Source organism: Corvus cornix, chromosome 5, assembly GCF_000738735.6.
Source record: "Corvus cornix cornix isolate S_Up_H32 chromosome 5, ASM73873v5, whole genome shotgun sequence".
NCBI lineage: Eukaryota > Metazoa > Chordata > Aves > Passeriformes > Corvidae > Corvus > Corvus cornix.
Window position 1 is genome coordinate 16,550,311 of NC_046335.1, and position 21,831 is coordinate 16,572,141.

At 37.6% G+C, this 21,831-nt stretch overlaps 1 protein-coding gene across 3 annotated transcripts in view; it reads left to right on the forward strand.

Moving 5' to 3' along the window:
* TTC7B (tetratricopeptide repeat domain 7B) overlaps positions 1-21,831 on the forward strand; it is a 130,733-nt gene that overhangs the window by 93,821 nt on the left and 15,081 nt on the right. For all 3 annotated transcript variants that reach the window (XM_039552570.1, XM_039552569.1, XM_039552571.1), the window contains 2 exons: positions 5,437-5,577; positions 10,097-10,299. In XM_039552570.1, coding sequence (XP_039408504.1) covers positions 5,437-5,577; positions 10,097-10,299 — 344 coding nt within the window. The remainder of the gene's footprint in view (positions 1-5,436; positions 5,578-10,096; positions 10,300-21,831) is intronic.

The window sequence follows — 21,831 nt, forward strand, 5'->3', positions numbered from 1 at the left end:
GAGTACGCTTTGAAATAATGAAATTATGAAAGCAAGCTAAATAAGAAAGAATGAGGAATATAGATTGTCTCGGTTTTGAAAGACAGGTGTCTGCTAAGGAAGGCAGAGGCCCCCCTTGAAGTGGCAGATATAACCCCTTTTCCCTCCAAGTTATTATATTTTGAAATCAAGAGCCTTTAGGCGAAGATGTGGGAAATAATAATAACAGTTCTTTACTATATATATATATATATATGTATATAACCAGTCAAACAAAAACAACAACAACTCTGGCAGTAACAGCAATCACAAACCCAGTGCCAGCCTTCTCGGCTGTCGGGCCCTTTCCCCTCGGGTGCAGTTCCGCTCGCAGCCGGCAGGGGCGCTGGCGGCTCCCGGTGAGCAGGGCAGGTGCGATGGTTCCCCCGCGGCTGCAGGGGGCGCTCCGGAGTGAGCTCGGGAAACCCGCGGCTCTGGTGCCCTGGGATCCCGGGAAGGATGGAACAAAGGCTTCACAAACCCCTGGGCAGCCGATCCCGGACTCTCGGGAACAGCAGGCTGGAACGGCAGGGACGGACGCAAATCCCGGGTGGCAGACGAGATGTATCCAGATGGGAGAACCCCACGGAGGCCCAGGCAGGTAGGGCGAGCAGGGCTACAGCGTAGCGAAAGCTCGAAGCAGCAGCGGGGCAGGGCAGCCACAGCCCGGTCTCCAGCAGGGCAGGGAAAGCGGCTTTTGGGGTCCCGGCGTTGTTTCCAGCAGGAAGAAAGAACGGCCAAAAAGAAAGAAGCAGCAGCTCCTTTCTCTGCAGCTTCTCTCTCCGGACGCTCAGAGCGAACTGACCCCACACCCAGGTGTAGACAAAGGAGTAGCCAGGCCCGCCCCACTCCCCTTTTTGTCTTTCTTAAGTACAGCTATTTGTCCCCTAGCAACATGCATATGGGAGAAAATTCCTTTAACAGGAAAAAAAAACTAAGACTAAACTAAAACCCCAACATAGATCAATAAAAATAATTGCTGTTTTAACGAGGACGTGAAATAATATTATTTTTCTCTAATCAGTTACCTTATAAAGCTGTGTTCATAGCATTCAATACTAAATTGTATTTTTTTTCATTGTTTACCTTTCAATAGATTTTTATGGGGTAGTACAGGACATCAATTTGGTGAAGGAGAGAAAAGTGAAAAGATAGATAAATCAACACGTTTGGCAGTGACTAAGCACAGAAAATCTTTTTCAAAGAGCTGAGAGGATGCTTTGTGAATGATGCTGTCCATACCTGACTGCTATCATCTCCATGCATAACTTCGCAGTAAAAGTTATGTTTGTAATTTGTGATTGTGAAAAGTATCTCAGACTCTCAATGAATTTTAAAGGAAAAAATTGAGAATTTTGGCTAAATCTGCCAATCCGTCTTATCAAATGCATCACTTCAGGGATGTATTAGTCCTGCAGAAGGTGCTGCCTCTTTGCATGATGTAATCGCTTTTCTTGGAGTTCTCTGTGTGTCACACCACTAATATTCTTACTTCCAGCTCTTCGTGTGCATGCGAAGTGGAGTCATGGGGGTTTTCCTGTTTTCTCCTGCATAAGCATTGCAGTTAAAGCATTTTTTTCTTTATGTAAATGTTGAAATGTTAAAATGGGATGAATATAAAACTGTTGAGTAATATTCTCTTTTATGGTATAAAAAGAAATCCTGCCGTAGTGTTTTTGTGAGTTGATATGAACATGTTCCATGAAGGATGAGCAGCCATTCTATTACTCATTTTCAGAAGGAAAATTTGATGTACATAGCAAAGTGATTTTGTTTTTCTCCAAGCCTTCATGCCATCTATGTCCTGATAGAGTCCATGTATTAGTTCATGTCCATTACACTGCATTGTGAAGAATTTATGTGGAAATGACAAAGGAAAGAACTGAAGAAGTCATAACAGGCTCATTTACATAGGATGTATGGTATTATAAATAGCATTTAATGGATGAGTTCATATAGCCTCTCCTGTAACATTTAAGAAAAGCCTGAAGAGAATAAACTGAATACTTTATTCACAAAAGTTTAACTGTAGGTGTGTCTTGGAAAAGAAAGGTTTCTGTGAGATGACTTCTTGGTTAAATTTTCTTTGTTCAAGGCTCTTGGTAGGTTTTCTATTTGAGATTGAATTGAAACACTGAATCTGCAACATAGGATGTTAGTATGATGAGTAGAAACTAGATTCTGGGCAAGTGCCATTATAGGAAACTTGAGTGGGAGGTTATACCTTTTTGGTTTAGGAACATTTTGTCATGGTTAAAATCTTCTGTCACACTTTGCAATGTGCAATGTGATTGTGATTCCAGATGTTAATCAATTTAAGTAGTGAATTCTACATCTTGCGAAGATAGTCCCTGTTTCACACTTGGCCTTTTTAGTATAAACAAGCTTCAGAACAAGGCTAAACAAATGAAAGCGAGTAGCCAGGATCTATTTTGGTGATATATAAATTTTCCAGGCTTCATGATTTCTATTTCAAAATAAATACTCTTTGCTGCTTGTGGTATTTGGATGGATTTCTTTCTTGATATTTAAGTGTCATGCTATAACAGCAGGTCTGGGAAGAGCAAGGGTATTTTTTGTGTGAAAGATACGGTAAAATATTAAATGAGAAATTGCTGCAGCTCTGTCTGAGCATTTGAAGGAAGCTACAACAGAGTGAATTGTAATACTGAAAGTGGGATATGCTTGTGTTTGGCTGTGGGTACTGACCTCAGACCAAAGAAGGCAAAGTGCAGATAAGACTGAGATGAGAGAGAAGAGCTGGTGACAAAACCAACAGGGAACCTCCAAATAAACTGGCTACATAGGATCTGTAAAGCCTCAAGCAGACTCTTAAGATCTACTCATTACCCTCAGTTTCTCACAACCCACTTTGTATCTTTACCAGTTGTAGTTGAAATTACTGTGTGTTTTAGAATTATCATGTGAATATAGAGATCTGAACCTGTTAGGACATCCTGGATTAGGACAAGGGTTCAGATAAATTAGTTCTAATATGAAAATGCTTGAGTAAAATTTGAAGGAAAGTAGGAAAAAACTTTTTAGTACACACAGTCTTTAAATGATTTTTAGTTGTCTGCAAAATGAAAGTTTACAAAATGTGTTTTAACAGAAGGAGCCAGAAATGAGTCAGATGACAGCTAATTGTGACAATACTAAAGAAGTATTTAGGGGTTCATGGGTTAGAGTATTAGCATGAGTGCAATGTCCCTGAAAGATGCCTGATTGGCCATTGCTTTGTATATGTGTGTGTTTTCTTCAGAGAACTAATTGGTGCAATATATTATGAGGTACCTTTTTCCTAAAAGGAAAAATAAACAACTTGAACAATAGCACTTCAAAGAAAAATTTTAGAAATACTTTGAAATTTTTTTTTCTTCCTTTTTTGCCACTTTATACAAAGTCCAGGGTAGGAAGCACTCAGTATTCAATCTGTTTAATTTTAATACAGATGGCACAGAAACTCATAAGAATCATACCACAGTATAGTTCCTTCTTATAAATAAATTGATGTAAAAAAAGCTTTAATAATATATTTTCATATGTGCTTTATTGTTTAGTACTGGAGGCTTAAAATCCAACAGCACACTTTCTATATGAAATTACTTACGGCCTGGCTGGCAGCCAGAGTCCTTGCTTTAAATAATAGAAAATACAGGCCCTTTTTAATACTAAATTGCATACTTGCTTTTCCAAAGGAAGGGATTAGGTGATCTCCTTTATGGCACTGAATTGCACCTTTTCTTTACAAACTGTTCTGGAGAGACAAGAACGCAGTTTCACTATTAGTCCCTGGAAGGCTAACAAGTGCCAGGCTGCAGTGATGTGCATTTACAGAAATGGCTGCCAGACAATAAAAGGGTTACTCGGGACTATTGCTTATTTTTGGTACCCTTGCTAGTATTTTTCTTATCATGCACTCCATGTACTTCTTGCTTAGACTTCCCTTTTAAATTTCTTCAGAATTTAAGCTTTAAAATAAGATACACAAAATCTTTAGTGAATGTTCAGCTGTGCAGGCTGGACTTCGAGTTGTTTCATCAGCCAGTAAAAAGGAAAGCAAACTCTACTGCCAGACACTGTTTCAGATCTTCAGGGCAATTCCTTGTTCATAAAGACATGAATTGCTAATTATGTCCTGTGCTGCTTTTCCTTTGTTTCTGTCAGTTAAGGGAACTATGATGCACACTTTCAGACAAACTTCCTCTTCCTATTGATCTGTGTACTAGGAATTTCTGGTGCTTTCTGGTTTGCTGATTTATCTTGTCACATTTAAAAATATGTATTTTATGTGAGGGATCTCTTCTCATTAAAACTTTTAGAAAACCTGGGATATTGAGAGTGAAGGTTTTGTCTATTTCTTAACTTGTAATGATGAGGACAAGCTTTTGTGGTGCAGTTCAACTTGTACAGGATTCAGTACTTTCTTTTGGAGTATCTGCCATTGTTGATCATTATGGATACGGTGATGGAATTAGACAATTTCTCATTTGATCCAGTATGGAATATTATACTACCTTTATTTTTTAATCAGGCCTAATCAGTCTGAGATTTGGTAATTTGTAATTATAAAACAACTAGGTATATGCTGAGGCTTAGATGACAAGAAGGAGTTTAGTTTAAAATATTCATGGTCTTGATTTAAAAAAAAAAAAGTCATGACTAAATATGCTGGCAGTAATTGACTATCCAAAGTACAGTTCCCATTAGATATTCTCTAGTCATAGAAGCTTTTTTAATTCCAGTACTTTGAAAAGGGTATTATTTGCCAATGAGATTCTAATCTGACTTGGAAATTATCCATTTTATGAGAATTATCCTTAGTATGCTTTGGGAATGTTTTTTATGCAACGGACTTTTCTGCCACAGGGCACTTTAACTCAGCCTTCTTGATGAGGCACATTTTACATTCAGTGCAGTTTAACGGTGTATTTGTGATAGTGTATGTCATGATCGCTGTGTGTATTTTAGTTCTCTTTTTTTCTTCTCTTGTTAGCTGTAAAATAATCCTCTAATTGCACTCTGTGGAAAGACATAGCTAATACTAACACTGAAGCCAATGCAGCAACCTGAAGACTACAGTGTATGATACCGTCACAAACCTTTTTTGGGTTGTACATTGCCAGAAAAGAGGTGTCAAGTTTAATAGAGAGTATTCATAGTAGCAACCCAAAAAAGTGTCAGGTACAGTTACCAAAGTTTAGTGTGTTTTTTATATAGACTTTCAGACCGGTATAAAAGCTTTCATAAGAAAATTAATCTGGCATTTGAGAAAAAATCTCCAAAATGGTGAATGTAAATTAAATCTTGAGTTTGGGGTAAAGCCTCTTATGAAAAGGGTTGCGATTAAATGTTTTATGCAATGTATATGGCCTTCATTCTTTCTGTGGTGGTAACTTCTTTTTATTACTTCTACAGGTTCTGTCCATGCTACATCAATAGCAGCTTCCAGAGTGGAGCAAGCATTGTCTGAGGTTGCTTCTTCTCTGCAAAGCAGTGCCCCTAAACAAGGTCCCTTGCATCCTTGGATGACTCTGGCTCAAATATGGCTTCATGCAGGTATTGTGATAGTAAAATTTATTTTTCTATACCCTCTCCTTTCTTGCTAGCTTATGGACTTGCCAAAATCTGTTTGTTTCATTCAGAATCTGTAACCACTTATCAGATTATATTTTTTGCATGTGTATGGCACTGAAACAAGCCAAGAGATAAAAAGCACACTGGAGTCGCTTTATGTGTAAGATCATTTATGAAAGATAAGGCAGTAGTTTTAGAATGTAGCTGTTACCAGTGGAGTCACGTCTTCTGTAGAACAAATGCAGCACTCTCTCCCTGGTCCCTGAAGAATTTAGTTGCTGAAGTACCTAGAGTATCTTAGTACTTGGAAATCTAGGTGTCCTTGCAGAATCACAGAATATTCTGATTTGGAAGACACCCACAAGGATCATAAAGTCCAACTCTTAGGTGAATGATCCATAAGGGGGTGGAACCTGGGACCTTGGCATTACTAGCACCGTTCTGCAACCAAGTGAGCTAATCCGAGGTCACTGATTCCATTGAATGGAAAAAGATGTTAGTAAGATTCTTGAATAGAGTTCCTGCAACTACAGAAGTTTATAATAGAAAATAAATAACTCTGCATATGCAGGGAAAGAAACAGTAGTAGTACTATTGAGCAACCTGTCCCTTGCAGCTGTGATAATGAGCTTGAATTCAGTTCTTTTCCTTCTGGTTTCATTAATGTAAAAGACTCAGGATTGTTTGTCTAAATGTGGAGTCATCTTGAGTGGATTTAGTATTGTTATGATGCTTCAAGCCTCAAGCTAAATGCAATATCACAAGTGGCTGTTACATAACATTTTAACCAGAAAATGGTGATCCAGTGTTTTTTTACACAGCTTAAAATGTGTAACATGCAATTGTTTTTATTGGTAGCTGGATCAGAAAGACGTAATTCAGAAATCAGCCAGCAATTCTTATGTTTTGTTCTGCTTTTAGAGCATTTTTCAGTGACATAATTTTATTTTTCTTTAGTGTTTATATTCAACAAAACAGTGCTTTATTTCATAGCATTTTAATTTACCTATTTACATTTACAGTTTTATGGTGTGAAAGTCATTGCAGGGCAATGGCTCCCAGCTATTAGTGGTTTAGAGGAAAAGCCCAGAAGATTAGAAAGAAAGAGCAATTACAGTGATTAATAATAGTGATCTCATTTGGGCTACTCAAAAGCAACACAGATTAGAATAGGGCAAGGTCCAACAGGGTGTAGTGCTCTGCATTGTGGCATCATTGATTTTAAATATTTATAAACTGTCACAGATGACCATCTACAGTAACTCTTAGCATCTATAATGCTGGTAATTTCTCAGCCTTCTGTGGCAGCTTGTTCCACTACTTATTTGCTGTTTGGTGGGGGTGTTCTAAAAATTTTTTTGGGTCATGTGCTGTTGCTGATTATTCAATTCATGCAAGTGACTGCTACTGTTTGGCCACAAAGGAGGAGTCTGGACACTCTTTGCTGATTCCTTTTTACTTCACAACTTTGTCAGATTTGCATGCATATTGGTGGTCTGCTGCTACAATCTGCTGCACAGGCCACTGTCCACTCTTAAAAATATCTTTAAAATATTCTGACATGGGCAGAACTCATGGGCTTGCCACTGTAGGGAGAAAATTCATGCAGCCAAAGCTCAGCTGGAGTTGAAGCTGCCAGAAATATGGGGGACAATAAAGAGTTTTTTCATGTATTAATGGCAGTAAGCAGTATAAAAATAACATCAGCCCATTACAGGATGAGGCAGAGGTGTTTAACACATTCTTTGCCTCTGTCTTCAACATGGATGATGGACCAAGGGGGTCTCAGGGCCCTGAGTTGGAGGACCATGACTGGGAGAATTATCAACTCCCAGTCAACCCTGAAATTGTGCAGGATCTACTGCTCCAGCTGGATCCCTGCAAATCTATGGGGCCTGATGGGATTCACCCAAGAATCCTCAAAGAGCTGGCTGATGTCATCACACCACCTCTTTTGATGATTTTTGAGTGGTCTTGGGAATCTGGAGTGGTCCCACCTGACTGGAAGCTGGTAAACGTTGTCCTGATTTTCAAGAAGGGCAAGAAGGAGGGCCCTGAGAACTACAGGCCTGTCAGTCTCACTTCAGTGCCTGGTAAAGTTATGGACAAGATTACTCAGGGAGGTATTGAAAAACACCTGAAAGACAATGCAGTCCTGGTCACAGCCAGCATGGCTCCATGAAGGGAAAATTCTGCTTATCAAAACTGATTTCCTTTTATGACAAGGTAACCCACCCAGTTGATCAAGGGAAACCAGTAGATGTAATTGTTTTGGATTTCATAAAGCTTTCAATACTGTCTCTCACAGCATCCTCCTGGACAAAATGTCCAGCCCCCACCTGGATAAACACATCATGGGATGGGTGAACAACTGGCTCATGGGTCAGGCACAAAGGGTCACAGTGAATGGGGTGACATCAGACTGGGGACCTGTCACTAGCGGGGTTCTACAGGGCTCTATGCTTGGCCCTGTGTTCTTCAACATCTTCATAAATGACCTGGACACAGGTCTGGAAGGGATAGTGAGCAAGTTTGCAGATGATACAAAACCGCGAGAAGCTGTTGACTTCCTCGAAGGCAGGGAGGCTCTGCAGAGAGACCTTGACAAATCAGAGGACTGGGAAATCACCAACCATAAGAAATTCAACAGGGGAAAGTACTGGATTCTGCACCTGGAATGGGGCAATCTTGGATGTATGGATGGACTGGGGAAGGGGAGGCTGGAAAGCAGTGCTGTGGAAAGGGACCTGGGGGTCCTCTCAAGTTGAACATGAATCATCAGTGCCCTGGCAGCCAGGAGGGCCAAATGTGTCCTGGCGGGCATCAGGCACAGCATCGCCAGCCAGGCAAGGGAGGGGATTGTCCCACTCTGCTCTGCTCTGGGGTGACCTCACCTTGAATAATGTGTGCAGTTTTGGGTGCCACAATATAAAAAAAAAAATATTAAGCTAGTAGATAGCATGTAGAGGAGGGCAATGAAGATGGTGAAGTGCTTTGAGGGGAAGCTGTATGAGGAGCAGCTGAGGTCATTTGATCAGTTCAGCCTGGAGAAGAGAAGACTGAGGGGAGACCCCATTGGAGTCTACAACTTGCTCTGAGGGGAAGAGGGGTAAAAAGTGTGACTGGATCTGCAATTTCATGTTAGTTCTTCATGTGGATGAGACTTTTTCCATCAAATAACATTTCAGTATTTTCTAAAAATAAACTGCATTAATCAATACATCTACATAGACATATTATTTATATTTGGTAGAATGTGTTCTGTGAAATCACCAAGTCAACTGAGGAGCAAAATAATGCTCCTCCGGTAGAAAAAGGTCTGTTCTCTCACCAATATGAGCTGGTCTTACAGGAAGAAAAGAATTTACTCCTGCAACCATGTAAAAATAGCTTAATAAAATAAAAATGGAGAAGGACCTTTAAACTACTAAACCTTTAAACTCAAAGTCCATGTTTTGTTAGTAATTGTTATAAATTGATATTTATGAAAATAATTATGAATATTCATAGCAGGTATCATCTGTAAATTATAATGTATACACTCTACTATACTGAATTTGACTAGTTAGAGATACTTTTAAAGCTGTTGGCTGCAATTTTTTCATAAGCAAGCTCCTTTAAAGGCACTCAAATATCAGTTTGATTCAGATTTTTAGGCATAATCCGAAATCCACTGCTGTAGTGTGAGTTCCTGATGTGAGAGCCTTTAAACCAAGATGGGTGGCCTGTATCATACAGTGAGAAGCATGTCTCCAGCAGTGACAGATCACTTTGCTGTTTTGATGCAGCAGCTTGATTTAAACCTTAATCTACAAAACTCTTGTACAGTGTGACACAAGAGAATGCAGTCATACAATTACCTTGAGAATCTATTTTTATTTGGTCTGTAAAGGAAAAGATTACCCAACCCAGAATTTTAATAGCTTTTTCTTGCATTTAATATCTCTTTGTTCCTCTCTTCTCCCACTCTTTCAGCAAGAGATTAGGATGAACCAGCAAGGTAGTGAAATAGCAATGTTGAAGAGTGTTAGAGTATCATAAGAGCTACTGAAGGCAAATACTTCTATTGTTAGTTGTTAATTACTCACTGAATGAAACTTTTTTCCCCTATAGTCAATCTGATTTACATAAGTGTGTGTCAGGCTACTCAACTGAATTAAAGAGTACTGGAATACTCACATGCTCGTGTCTTAAAAATAAAACTAAAATGAAAAAATCCAAGACTTAGGATAAAAATAGCAAACTATAAAGAGTATTCTGGGGTTTAAAACAGCCATTTAGAAATTGTAACTCCTCATACACTTTGAAAACCAACTTTCCTGAAAGAATAATTAATTTAAAATAATTTAGGTAATAATTTGTCTTTTAAGACGCAAAATTTTTTTAGGAAAATAGCCTTTATTTAAACTGAAATTATTTGCAAATACAGCACATGTGACAACACCTAGTCATGGTATGATGAAGCAAGAATCATTAATTGGTCCTGACGTTTCTTCCACAGCTGAAGTCTACATAGGAATTGGGAAGCCTGCTGAGGCCACAGCATGTACCCAGGAAGCAGCTAATCTCTTTCCGATGTCACATTATGTTCTCTACATGAGAGGTCAGGTGGCTGAACTTCGTGGAAATATTGATGAAGCCAAACGCTGGTATGAGGAGGCCTTATCTATTAGTCCTACCCATGTGAAAAGCATGCAGAGGCTGGTAAGTCTTGAGCCCATGTTCATAAGCAGCATCATCTCAACTGGGGAAGTCTTGGCTTGGTGTACATAACCCATAGCTTGTGAGTTTGGGATCTATATTCTTATTACAAAATGCTTTGGAAACAATCTTTCCTGGCATTTATTCAGTCTTCTGTGTGTTGGGACATAAAAAGGATTTGCCAGCCATAAGACTATTTCAATCCTAACAGAGACTATAGAAGAAGTCATTTGCATCTGCCTAATATTCAGTGCCATTGGGAAATGAAGGTGGCTTATGGTAAGAGAAGAGTTGGATACTGTAGTTGGATACAGTACAGGAAAGACCAGTCACTTTGGTGTTCCAAAGTAAAAGTTGAATTTGTAAAATCATAGAATATTCTAAGTTGGAAGGGACTTACAAGGATCATCAAGTTCAACTCCTGGCCCTGCACAGGACACCCCTAAGAGTCACACCATGTGTCCGAGAGCATTGTCCAGATACTTCTTGAGCTCTGTCAGGCTTGGTGCTGTGACCACTTCCCTGGGGAGCCTATTCCAGTGCCTAACCACCCTCTGGGTTTTCCTAATATCCAACCTAAACCTCCCCTGACACAACTTCAGGCCATTCCCTCAGTTCTGTCACTGGTCACCAGAGAGAAGAGAGCAGTGCCTGCCCCTCCTCTTCCCCTCACAAGGAAGTTGTAACTGCAGTGGGGTCTCCCCTCAGTCTCCTCTTCTCCAGGCTGAACAGACCAAGTGCCCTCAGCTGCTCCTCATACGGCTTCCCCTCAAAGCACTTCACCATCCTCATGGTCCTCCTTTGGACGCCTTCCAATACCTTTATATCTTTCTTACATTGTGGTTCCCAAAACTACACACAGGACTCGAGGCTACATCAGTGCAGAGTAGAGCTGTTTTCTTCATTCTGCGTGTTTATTGATTACCTTTGTGCTATGTGATTTCTTGGGTTTTTGAAAGGTAGAGAATCAGTCTTGCCCTCGAATGAATGTGTAGCTTTAAGTACAAAGGTACCTTCCCCAGTATAAACATATGCTTATTTATATACTTCATGGATACATACATGTATATGTTGTGTGCTTGCTATGTTAGGAAATTTACTTTCTTTTAATCCAATTTTCTTCCAGATAGAGCAGAATAGAACAGCTGAAATCAGCTTCATACCCCATCTTTTTATTTGGAAGTAGAAGCTGGTTTCTGCCTAGTTACTTATGAATTATTCAGAGAAATTTCTTGTGCATCCCTGAGGGAAACATATGAGACAAAAGATCAGATAGGAAGGCAGCACAGGGAAATTTTTTTGTTTCACCTTTTCAGCATTTCAGGATATTTGAGCCTGCTGACAAATGCCAAAAGGTTCCTTTTTCTGAAGAAGCAGGCAGTCAATCTAAAGCAGGGCAACTCAGTGAAAACGAAAGCTCATGTTTTGCTGGGTATCTTTTTGCCCCTCCTCTGAATGCACCTTTGAATAAATAGTCTGTAAACACACAGTACTCTTCAGAATGACTGAGAAATTAGTTGTCTAAGAGGCACGTGAGATGAAAATTACTGGGCTTCTAATCCAGGTTTCCTTTTTATGGGATTTTCTGTTCGAGTCCTAGCTTGAAGGTAACTGTTCATTTCATTGGATTGGACAGTCCTTTTAAAGGATTTTTATAATTTAAAAATTTTTTATAAGAGCTTTTTCTACTGTTCTAGACTTTTCTGCACTTTTCTGCACTAGGATGTTGTTTTCAGTAGATTCTGAGAGATTTATGCTGCTTAAATACAAATATTCAAGACGTATGCTATAAAAATACTTGTCTATGTAATTTCATGTAGGAGAAAGTACAGGATTCTGTATACTTCTTGACCTTTTGACTATTGCAAAAAGTATTTTAATGAGGAAGCTTGCAGTGTTTACTCTTGCCTGTGTGTATAGATGAATATCTGTACATCCCAACGCTTTGTTTGCATATATTTACCTAGTTATAAAGAGAGATGATCTCAGTGGCAGGGGAGCTATAGCAACAGCAATGTGGAGGTATCGGCCTCTGTGACAACAGCTCAAACATTAGCTTCTAATATTTGTATTCACAATTCTAAGCTGACAATTGGTTTATGAATGAAAGTTCTGTGTAAAAACCCCTTATTTTCTGATTAATTTGATGTTTTAAAATTATTTGATATGGCTTTCTAGTAATGCTTAGAAAGTATTATAAAATGTAATTATTTTCACATAAAAGTTACCTTAGAGCTTATGTTTATTTAATAAGTTTTGGTGAATTTCTTTTTGAGGGGCAAATACTGAGTATAGATCATAATAACTTTATGTATAAAATGAAACAAAAAGCAAGTAAGATTTAAGGATGGCATGAGTTCTAGCATGTAGCATGTGTATCCAGGCCTGCTTCTCCAAGTGAAATTACTTGAAATAGTTGAACCTGAAATTAGTTTGGAAGAACTTTTCTTTGTTTTTATTAAAATTTTAGAATGAGTGACATCTGACACTCAGTAAAATTTCCTGATCCTAATGGTTTGGAAATCTGAGTCTTTGATTGGAGAGAGTCTTTGTAGTTGTCCAGAGGGGAAAAAAAAAGCTAAATAAAATGTTTGTTTCAATTTGTATGAACAACAATAGCATAGTGGGCATAGGAGTTTTCTCCTTTTATAATCCATCCTTTTAATGATGTTACATCGCACTGGTAAGGAGGATGAAAAGCTAAACTTTGAAAAATTTACTATTTTTCATATAACATTTCATACAATATTTTGGCCATAAGTCTCTCTAAGTACCTATTCCTGATTATGATCTACTATGGTGAAGTGCTAATTAAATTAATTAAGTGCTAATTAATTAAATTTAAATTAACCTTGTTAATTTAAATTACTGAAGAAATGTGTGAATAAAGACCAGAAAAGTTAGCTTTGTGGCTTCAGAAGTGTTGTACTTCTTCCTCTGAGTTACAGCATGTGCTGCGCTTTGGAGTTTCTGCAAAAAGACTTTTGCATTTGTCTCTTGTGCAGACTCCACATTCTGTTAGTGTGACCATGAAGACTCTGCAGGAGTCTAATGTATTATCTGAATGAAGTTACTTTTTATTGGCTGGCATCATTATTTTTGCAAAATTACAGTTTTTTTAAAGAAACAATTTCTTACTCATTTTGCTTCTGTCTTGAAGGTCTTCACTCATTTACTCCTTTTTCAAGAGATTTATTAAAATGAAAAAGGGGAGGTCTTGATGATGGTGTGAAAATTGAAGCATTTAAGGGTGATGAAAGAGGTCTGTTTGCCAACAAAACGATAATCATAAATGGGAAGGTTTGGGGGAAAGGTTTTTACCTTATTAATGAAATGCCTAAGACAACAGCAAGTGCTGGGGACTTGATCCACAAGTAAATGACAAATGGTTTAGCTGTATTCTGCTTAACTAAAGTTGGGAAATGGAACTTCTTGGGTCATATTATTGCATTACCTAAGATGGGAGCTATTCCAACAGAGAGCTAGCTGCAGGGGCAGCATGTTTGTGTTTGTGCTCACTGCTATTTCTGCCCCTTCTAAGAGGTTTATTAATACCTTTAATTAATAAAACCCCCCTTCTTGGGAGGTTTATTAATTAAATCAGCCAAGCAATAGAACTAGTTTTTTTCAAAGAGAAATGCTGTTAAAATTCTCTGCAGTTCCTTGTGGAACTAAATTATTCCCCATACAGTTAATGTTTCCATCCATCCATTCATTCACTTTACTTTGTTGAGCAATGCTCATTTTAAGCTCTGCCTTGTTCTCAGGTGCTATTTTTTACTGTTTGTCACTAACTGAAATTTTCTCTAAGCCAGAGGTTATACCAGCTTGCTATTTGGCTAGCTCTGACTGTTCACAAGGTGTCCAGAGGGAAGCAATAACATGTCAGTATTAATTAGGTGTACTTTACAGAATGCAGCAGCAATGCTTTTGAACAAATGCAGTGTCCTTTCTTCCTTTTAAGGTTTGTATAGTGCATTCAGAAAAAACAATGTGAACTTGTGTTCTAAAGGTTTCAAATGCTTTGTTTTTTTTCCTGAATTTCAAATAATTTTTTTCTCACACCTAATGAAATTTAAATTTTTCTTTAATTACTTAGTTTTAAAATGATGATTCACACTTCAATGTCATATACCTATGGTTATCACCTGCCTGATTTTGGCCAAAATAGATTTATTTGAACAACTTTCTCCATTCTCCCTACCCTTTATCACCACCTCCAGATTTCTGCATTACTGCTGCCTTCCTGCTTTTGTCATTGTTTTCCTCCCCTGTGAAAAAAAGAATAAACATTCTTTTATCTCCTGCAGTCAGAGTGCTGTTGTGGAAAGTAGCCCTTACTGCTGACGTCTGAAAAGTCCTGAAACAGGCCATCATTCTCTAATGCCTGAAATGGCAATGAATATTTCAATCTATTGTCCAGGAAACAAATCTGTGTATTCTCTCTCAGGCTGAAAATTTCCTATGTAAATTTAGCTTTGAAATTAAATAGGTATCCAGCATTCGTATGTTGGTATAATCCCAGAAGACTGTAGTATTTTCTGAATATTACGTAATTCATCATAGCACTTGCCATTTAATACTATTAGTAGCTTAGGTTCTAAGAGCAGAAAACTAAAACAGAAAGGGAGAAATTACTTAAGCAATTTACTCATGTAGAAATTAGTTTTCAGAAAGCAATATCTTAGAGAGTTACATTCCCTACTTCACACTTTAGATACCTGTTAGTTTCCTATTATTATGCATAGCTGAACCAGATCTCTTAAGGCTCAGATTAACTATGTGTGCTTTATCTCTCAGTTATAAATACACTGTTATTTATTTCTTACTATACTGACTCTTATTTTATTTTTTTGACCCAAAGACACTGCCAGAAAGAAGTCTGGCAGTATGTATGGGTGGGTAGTGTGTGCTTACGAGCCTGTCACAGATGTTGACTGAAAGAAAGGAAAAACAGAGAAGACTTAGAAACATGAATTCAGACCCTGTTTGAAGGGATCATGGGAGTTAAGGAAGATAAAGTGTAAATACAGTCACCCAACTAACTTTTTTCTTTCTGTGAGTCAGTGTTCTCATCTGGAGAACACTGAGTAACTCATTTGATTTTCATCCTCAGGCCCCTGCACAGTAAAATTGTTGGTTTAGGCTGCATAGGTTTGTCCTAAGCACATTACGCTGGTTCTCATGGGTGGTTTGGGTTGTAACTGATGACCACAGAGCTAAATGCTGATGCCAAATCTCAGTGCTCATTTGACTCACTCTAAATGCATCCTTACACACATGGTGGTTGAAGAAGAATGGAGAAATAAAGGTCATTGGTTTTGTTGTATCTGTTAGTAAAGTGTTCTGGGTTTGCCCTTCAGAAACTTCAAGATCATTTCACAAAAGGCAGAGAAAGCAAAATATATGTTTGGCCAAAATCTCACTGCTCCTTACAATGGCATTTCACTGTGACTTGGCCACGTCTAAATGTTCCAAATGATTGTATTCTGTACTGTGAAAAAACAATTCTGCTTGCATTTTAACCTGGAAACCATTGAGTTCAAGTAACTCAAGGACCATTTCAATACATTTTAAATGCTTTGTCTGCTGTGAGGCACTCCCAGGCTATATTCTTTTCTGTCATGAAAATATTATTTCCCCTTTTAGCCTTACAAGAGAAAGCCATCAGTGCTCGGTGCAGTAAAAAAGTGCATAAAATCAACTTGCATGGTCATTAGGTTTTGAAATACAATAAAGTGGAGATCAAGGTGAAAAATTAGGGAAGTTTTTTTCCCTGTTTGTTTCAAAGTTACCTTCTTTTATTTGTAATGTTGAGATCAAGTACAGCAGTTAACCACTTCATACTGACTTGGAGAAAGATTAGTAGAATTTCTTATTGCCTAAATGCTTTACCCGAATTTTACAGTACTCTTTTAAAGCAGACCTATATTTGTTCAGTATTTGACAACAATAACTGCTACAAATTTGAGTTTAAACTAGAACCTAGTTGCTCTTTTGGAAACAGAAAGTGACTGTAGGAATTTGCAGCACTAATTTTGTTTATAGCTTGAAGCGGTGAACTCCCATTTACTCAGGCAAGACTGTTGATTCCCTGAGAACTGTTGTTCTGTAAGTGGAATGATGGGGCTGATGGTATAATACTGCTTCATAACAGACTTTCTTTTCACATTACTCTGTATTTACTCCAAATGGCTTAAAGCAGCTGTGACAGGAGCAGATCTTTCAACAAGAAAATACTTCCATTTTTGGATGCTTTTCACCCTGTAAGAGCGAGCTCTCTAAGGTCTCTTCAGTTCGTTGGTGCTGTCCTCAGCCGTGAGCCATTACAAAAGGAATTCTGCAGCTCACTTAAATGGTTGTTTGGTTTAGACAATCTGAGTACCTGAATATGAAAAGGTAATCTGATTTTGTGCAGCATGCACAATGGCTGCATTGAATGGAACTGGGCTTATATGGAGAAACTCAGCTGTTGAGGTGTACTATTTACTGAGAATCTAGTAGCAATGGTTAAGGCAGCTTTCTGAATACAGAGAGAAACTGTTTCAAATAGAAATCCTAGGAATGTTAATTTAAAAGTAGACAAAAAAAAACCAAACCAAAACCGAAACACTTAAAGGTTCAGAAAGCTGGGGTGGTTTTTTTTTTAAACTTTGGGGGTGTTTGGGGTTTTTTGTTTTGTTTGATTGTTGGGGTTTTTTAACATAAGGATTTTTGCCTGTAATCTCAGCTTTAAATTTCTGTTTTCATGTTATCTGTGTGATAGATTTTTCCACAGTTTATCTATTCAGGCACAGCTTGCCAGAAACCATTTTATCCCTTCTATTTGTTCCCATTTAAAAAAATGGAAAATTAATTAGTGGCAGATGCTAGCAGAAGGAAGGGATGCTTTGGCTAGAGTTACTGCTCTTTATTTGGCAGGGCACAAATCATTCCACTGTTTTTATTGTATTGTGTGGAACTGAAAAAAGTCCACCCATCAGATAATTCATGACAATTCACTGTTGAAGCAGGTCAGTCTGCAACGTGCAGTAGTACTCCAATGGAGTTCCTTCTCTTTGCTTGGAAGACTTTAAGAATCTTTGTTTCCAGCTTTTGAAATACAAGTAGTGTTCATCTCAAGCTTTGATTTACGTTTTATAGGATAAAGTCTTTGAATTTGGTACTGTTATCTGCACTGAGGCTTCCATAGACAGAGATGTGTCTAATATTATTTAAAGAAAATAAAATATTTATGACTCTTCACTGTTGTTTACATAGAAAGTATCTCTTTCGTAGTACTAAGCAGAGATGATGAACAGCCAGCAAGATTGTAAAAGCATCTGATCACAGCATAATGAAAAATTTCCTTTTTCAGGCTTTTTTTTTCTTTGTAGGTTTTAGAAAGGGTAATTCCTATTAAAAGTCTTTCCAGAGTCTTTCTATCTTCTTATGCCTTTTACCCTCTAAAGGGCCAACTACATTAAGGCCATTGACAGATGGGTTTTGTTGACATCCCTTTTCCTCTGTGCCTTTTTCTGGGTAACTGGCCACCTAAAATAGGATGTAGGGGAAAAAACATACAGATTTATACTAATCAAAAAAATATTAACAAGGATGACTTGTTAATGAAGGAAAATGTCAGTAGTCTTAGCAGTCTTAGTAATTCAGGAAATGGCCAGGAGGCCTTGTGTCAGTAAAGTGCTAATAGTTGTTCTTGATATTTAAGTTCTCCTTATTTTCAAAAAAAAAAGAACAAAAAGGAAAAGAGAGAAGGCATGGACAAAATGGAAAATGTGTGCTCTTCCCTGCTATCTTCTGTAGTCTCTTACATCCCTTTTCATGGATACTTGCTGGTCCTTTTTTGCATGGATCTCAAAAGTTCTATTTTTATTTTGCTCTGTGTAATTGCCTTTCAATATGAGAATTGCTTTGCAAAACACTTTTAAAATTAGGTCATTCTGCTGAAGTATGCACTGAGCTAATTATGCTTATTTTGCTTCCCTGACCATTTTTGCGCTCGTTGAATTTATTAAAGTATTTCTTTATAGATGGAGCTGAGAACTTACACAGCAATAAAAGCTACGTAGCACCTGGTATGCTTTTGCTTGTCGGTAACATCTGGCATCTAATCACTTATAATTGAATTTCATATAATTAATAAAGAAATATTTTTAAGGATTGGGGGCTAAATATAAAGAATCTGAAAAAGGCTTTGAGAGAGCAGCCATCCTCAACTTTAAATGAACAGAAGAGATTTTATTTTCCTTCTCTTGTGAAGGGTTCTGTTGTAGAATTCTGTAGGTGAGAACTCTTAGTCTGCAGTCCTGTGGACATGTTGTCTCTTTGTTCTCTTTTCTTTTTCTTTTTCTTTTCCTTTTTCTTTTCCTTTTCCTTTTCCTTTTCCTTTTCCTTTTCCTTTTCCTTTTCCTTTTCCTTTTCCTTTTCCTTTTCCTTTTCCTTTTCCTTTTCCTTTTCCTTTTCCTTTTCCTTTTCCTTTTCCTTTTTCCTTTTCCTTTTCTTTTCTTTTCTTTTCTTTTCTTTTCTTTTCTTTTCTTTTCTTTTCTTTTCTTGCCTAACTTTGCAAACTGGTGAAATATAACTAAGTGCTACCATCAACAGCAATCTGAATGAGATAAACCATTCCATGTGGCTTAGTTGAGGTGGTGAGTAAATGTGTGTGAGAAACTTGCAGCACCATCAGCAGGTGTCTGCGTCCTGACTCTGTCAGTCTGTCTTAGAATAACATTATTATAAAACGGTGCATGAGTTATCAGTGCATGTATTTTGCTATAAATCTTATGCAGTTTTCAGATGCATTTCTAATGCACTGGTGAAATTATCTTTTGCTTTTTGCTTTTGTATTTGTCACAAGGGAGCTTTACTTGCTTTGGCAGAAGCTTATTTCCTGAAAAAAACAGACTGCTCTTGAGAGGACCAGAAGTTACCTTATAATTTGGGTTTTTTTCTGACTAGGAACTTAAACAACTTGTTCTTGAAAATTATGCTTTATTTTATCCTTATCAAGCAGAAAGTAGCCTACCTTAATGCAAAACTAGAGATCTGGAAGCAACGGTCCCCCAGGAAATCATTTTAATGCTCGCTTTTGCAGGGTTATGTCAAGCAGCTGTATTCCCCAGATAAGTTGTCTGCTCTGGTTCCGAGTTTTTCTGCAAATCCCCAGTCTGGAGCAGTCTTCCTATGTCTCTCTCTCCCTCTTCAGCTCATCTCATTTAAATTTTATTTGAAGACCTGTTTTCCATTGCTGAGGCTTAGTGTCTCTGCTAGCCAGTTTTATACTTAGCAGTAATTCCCCTGCTCATGAGTCTACAGTTTAAAGATGAGTTGCACCTTGCACTTTGGAAGAATTCAACCAACTTACTATGTGTGAATAGCATAATATATTTTCTCCAAGATTAGATTTCTTTAAACATAGACTGTGTTTTCTGGTAGCAAACTTGTGTTAGATGGAGTTAGAGAATTGGCTTTTAAGTTAGTGATGGGCTATTTTTTATGTCAAGTTATTTTTTTTTTAATCTAGATGAACAAATTAAGAGAAAGCAATTATTTCAGTGAGCTTTGTGGGGAAATCTGAAGTGCGTTTTGTACATCTCTGAAAACTATGTTCATTTTGAAGGTCTGATGGTTATTATTCCATAATTATTCCTATTAGAGTATATTCTTTTCAACAAGTAGAAACAAATGGCATGAAGAAAATTACGCAGTGATACTACTCAGAAAGCTGCCATCTCTTGATTTTTCAGTAGGGGAGAGGAGACATGCTATCTGACCACTTTGTGTACTTCATCTCACTGGAAAAGGCCAGTGTTTTCTCTAAATAAAACTGACTGCAGACTTAGAGTTGTTAATGCTTTTAATGCTACTTCTGTAATGGTAAACAACCTCGTTAAGCTGATATGGGTGGAAAAATACATCATCAGTGAGACTAAGTAATGATAAACTTGAAAACAGAAAGCTGTTTTGGGCTTTCCTCACTTTTCAGTCAGCAGTACAGTGTTGATCTGCACCTTTTAAAATTTGATACTAATATGTGTGGACTTACAGAGAGCCAAGAAGTAAGAGCTTTCTAGTTTCAACAGTTAATCATTACTTTAATCTGTATGTTTTGTTAAAACACTAGCTTTGCAAACAACTCTTAGCATTTGAAAAAAAATACCATTAGTTATAGTTATTATATTTTTAGCCATTAATATTTAAGCATTGGAAGAATAAAAAGTAACTGGCTAAGTTGAGCATCTGCAAGTGTTACGGCAACTAAGAGCTGGTATGTCAAAGAGTAAGACAATAACTTAAATCTTTTTTATTCTTTCTCTGAATCAAAAATTTGGATTTTTTAAAAGGTTATAGTATTTTTTTCATAATAATTTTGAGTGCTGAACATGTTAAGTTTCAAGTATGTTTGGCCCTGAAGCATGAATTCCCAGTTAAAAACTGGGGAAACTGGAGCATAGGTGCTGTGACATACCTAGCTTTAAATACAGTACAAGCCTCCTGATTTCTCATTCTGAGCATCACATTCATGGGACTGACATTTAATTCCTGTGATTATTCTTTCCAGTGCCTCTGCACTGTGAAGAAAATAATTTTACCCATAGTCATCTCCAATGTCAACCTCGTTAGGGCAGCAGTATCAGTATTCCCGCTGCCTGCTGAAAGGAGCCTGTGGAGTGTCTTTTGTGGGTGTTGACTTGCAAATTATTGGCAGACTTTAGGAGGACTTTCCCTTATGATATTTAAATTTAGTTCTGTCACTGATGGACCTCCTATTAAAAAGTAGATTATTAAATCAGTTCTATAATTTATCAGTGAAAATTATGTCTTGGATAGTTATTGCCTTTGCATGCAGTTTAAGTGAAGGGATCTGTGGCATCTCCTTGATAGCCATTAAGCTCAGCCATGTAAAATGAGGCCCTTGTATCACTCACTTTCAATACTCTTAAATAATATATCACTTCACTTACCTACGTCTCTCTTTCTCCCAGTTCCTCTCCTTTATGGAAAATTTGTCAATATTGCCTTGGATTTGCTCAATGAATATATTATTTCCCAAGTCACTGCAGCTGAGATGCCTGTGAAGGAGATGTCTGTTTGGACAGCAGATTGGTTCAGAAGTACCTGAGGCATCAGTGCATTGTTTCTGTGATTACTTTTTGATCTGGTTTTCAGAGCTCAGTTAAACATTGCACTGTTTTATAGTAACATACTTTTGTAAATGATAAAGGTAAATTATTTCCATAAATCTTTGGTTCTTATCTTACATTTTTACTTGGTAGTAAGATAAAATTCAAGAGAAGTTAACTTCAAACCAGAACTAAATATGAAGTACGTGGGTATAGAAATCTAAAGGAGAAAGGATTGCTGCTTTTATTATACAATGAGAGGTTAGTTTTTCTTAGATGTTCTGTTCAGGTCTATGCTTTGGTTCATCTTCCTACAAATGAAAATCCTACCTGGGTTTGAACAAAAAAGAATTAAATCTTGATGTATGTCCTTGGGGAAATTGAAGACTATTATAGTCCCTAACTTGAATTGGTG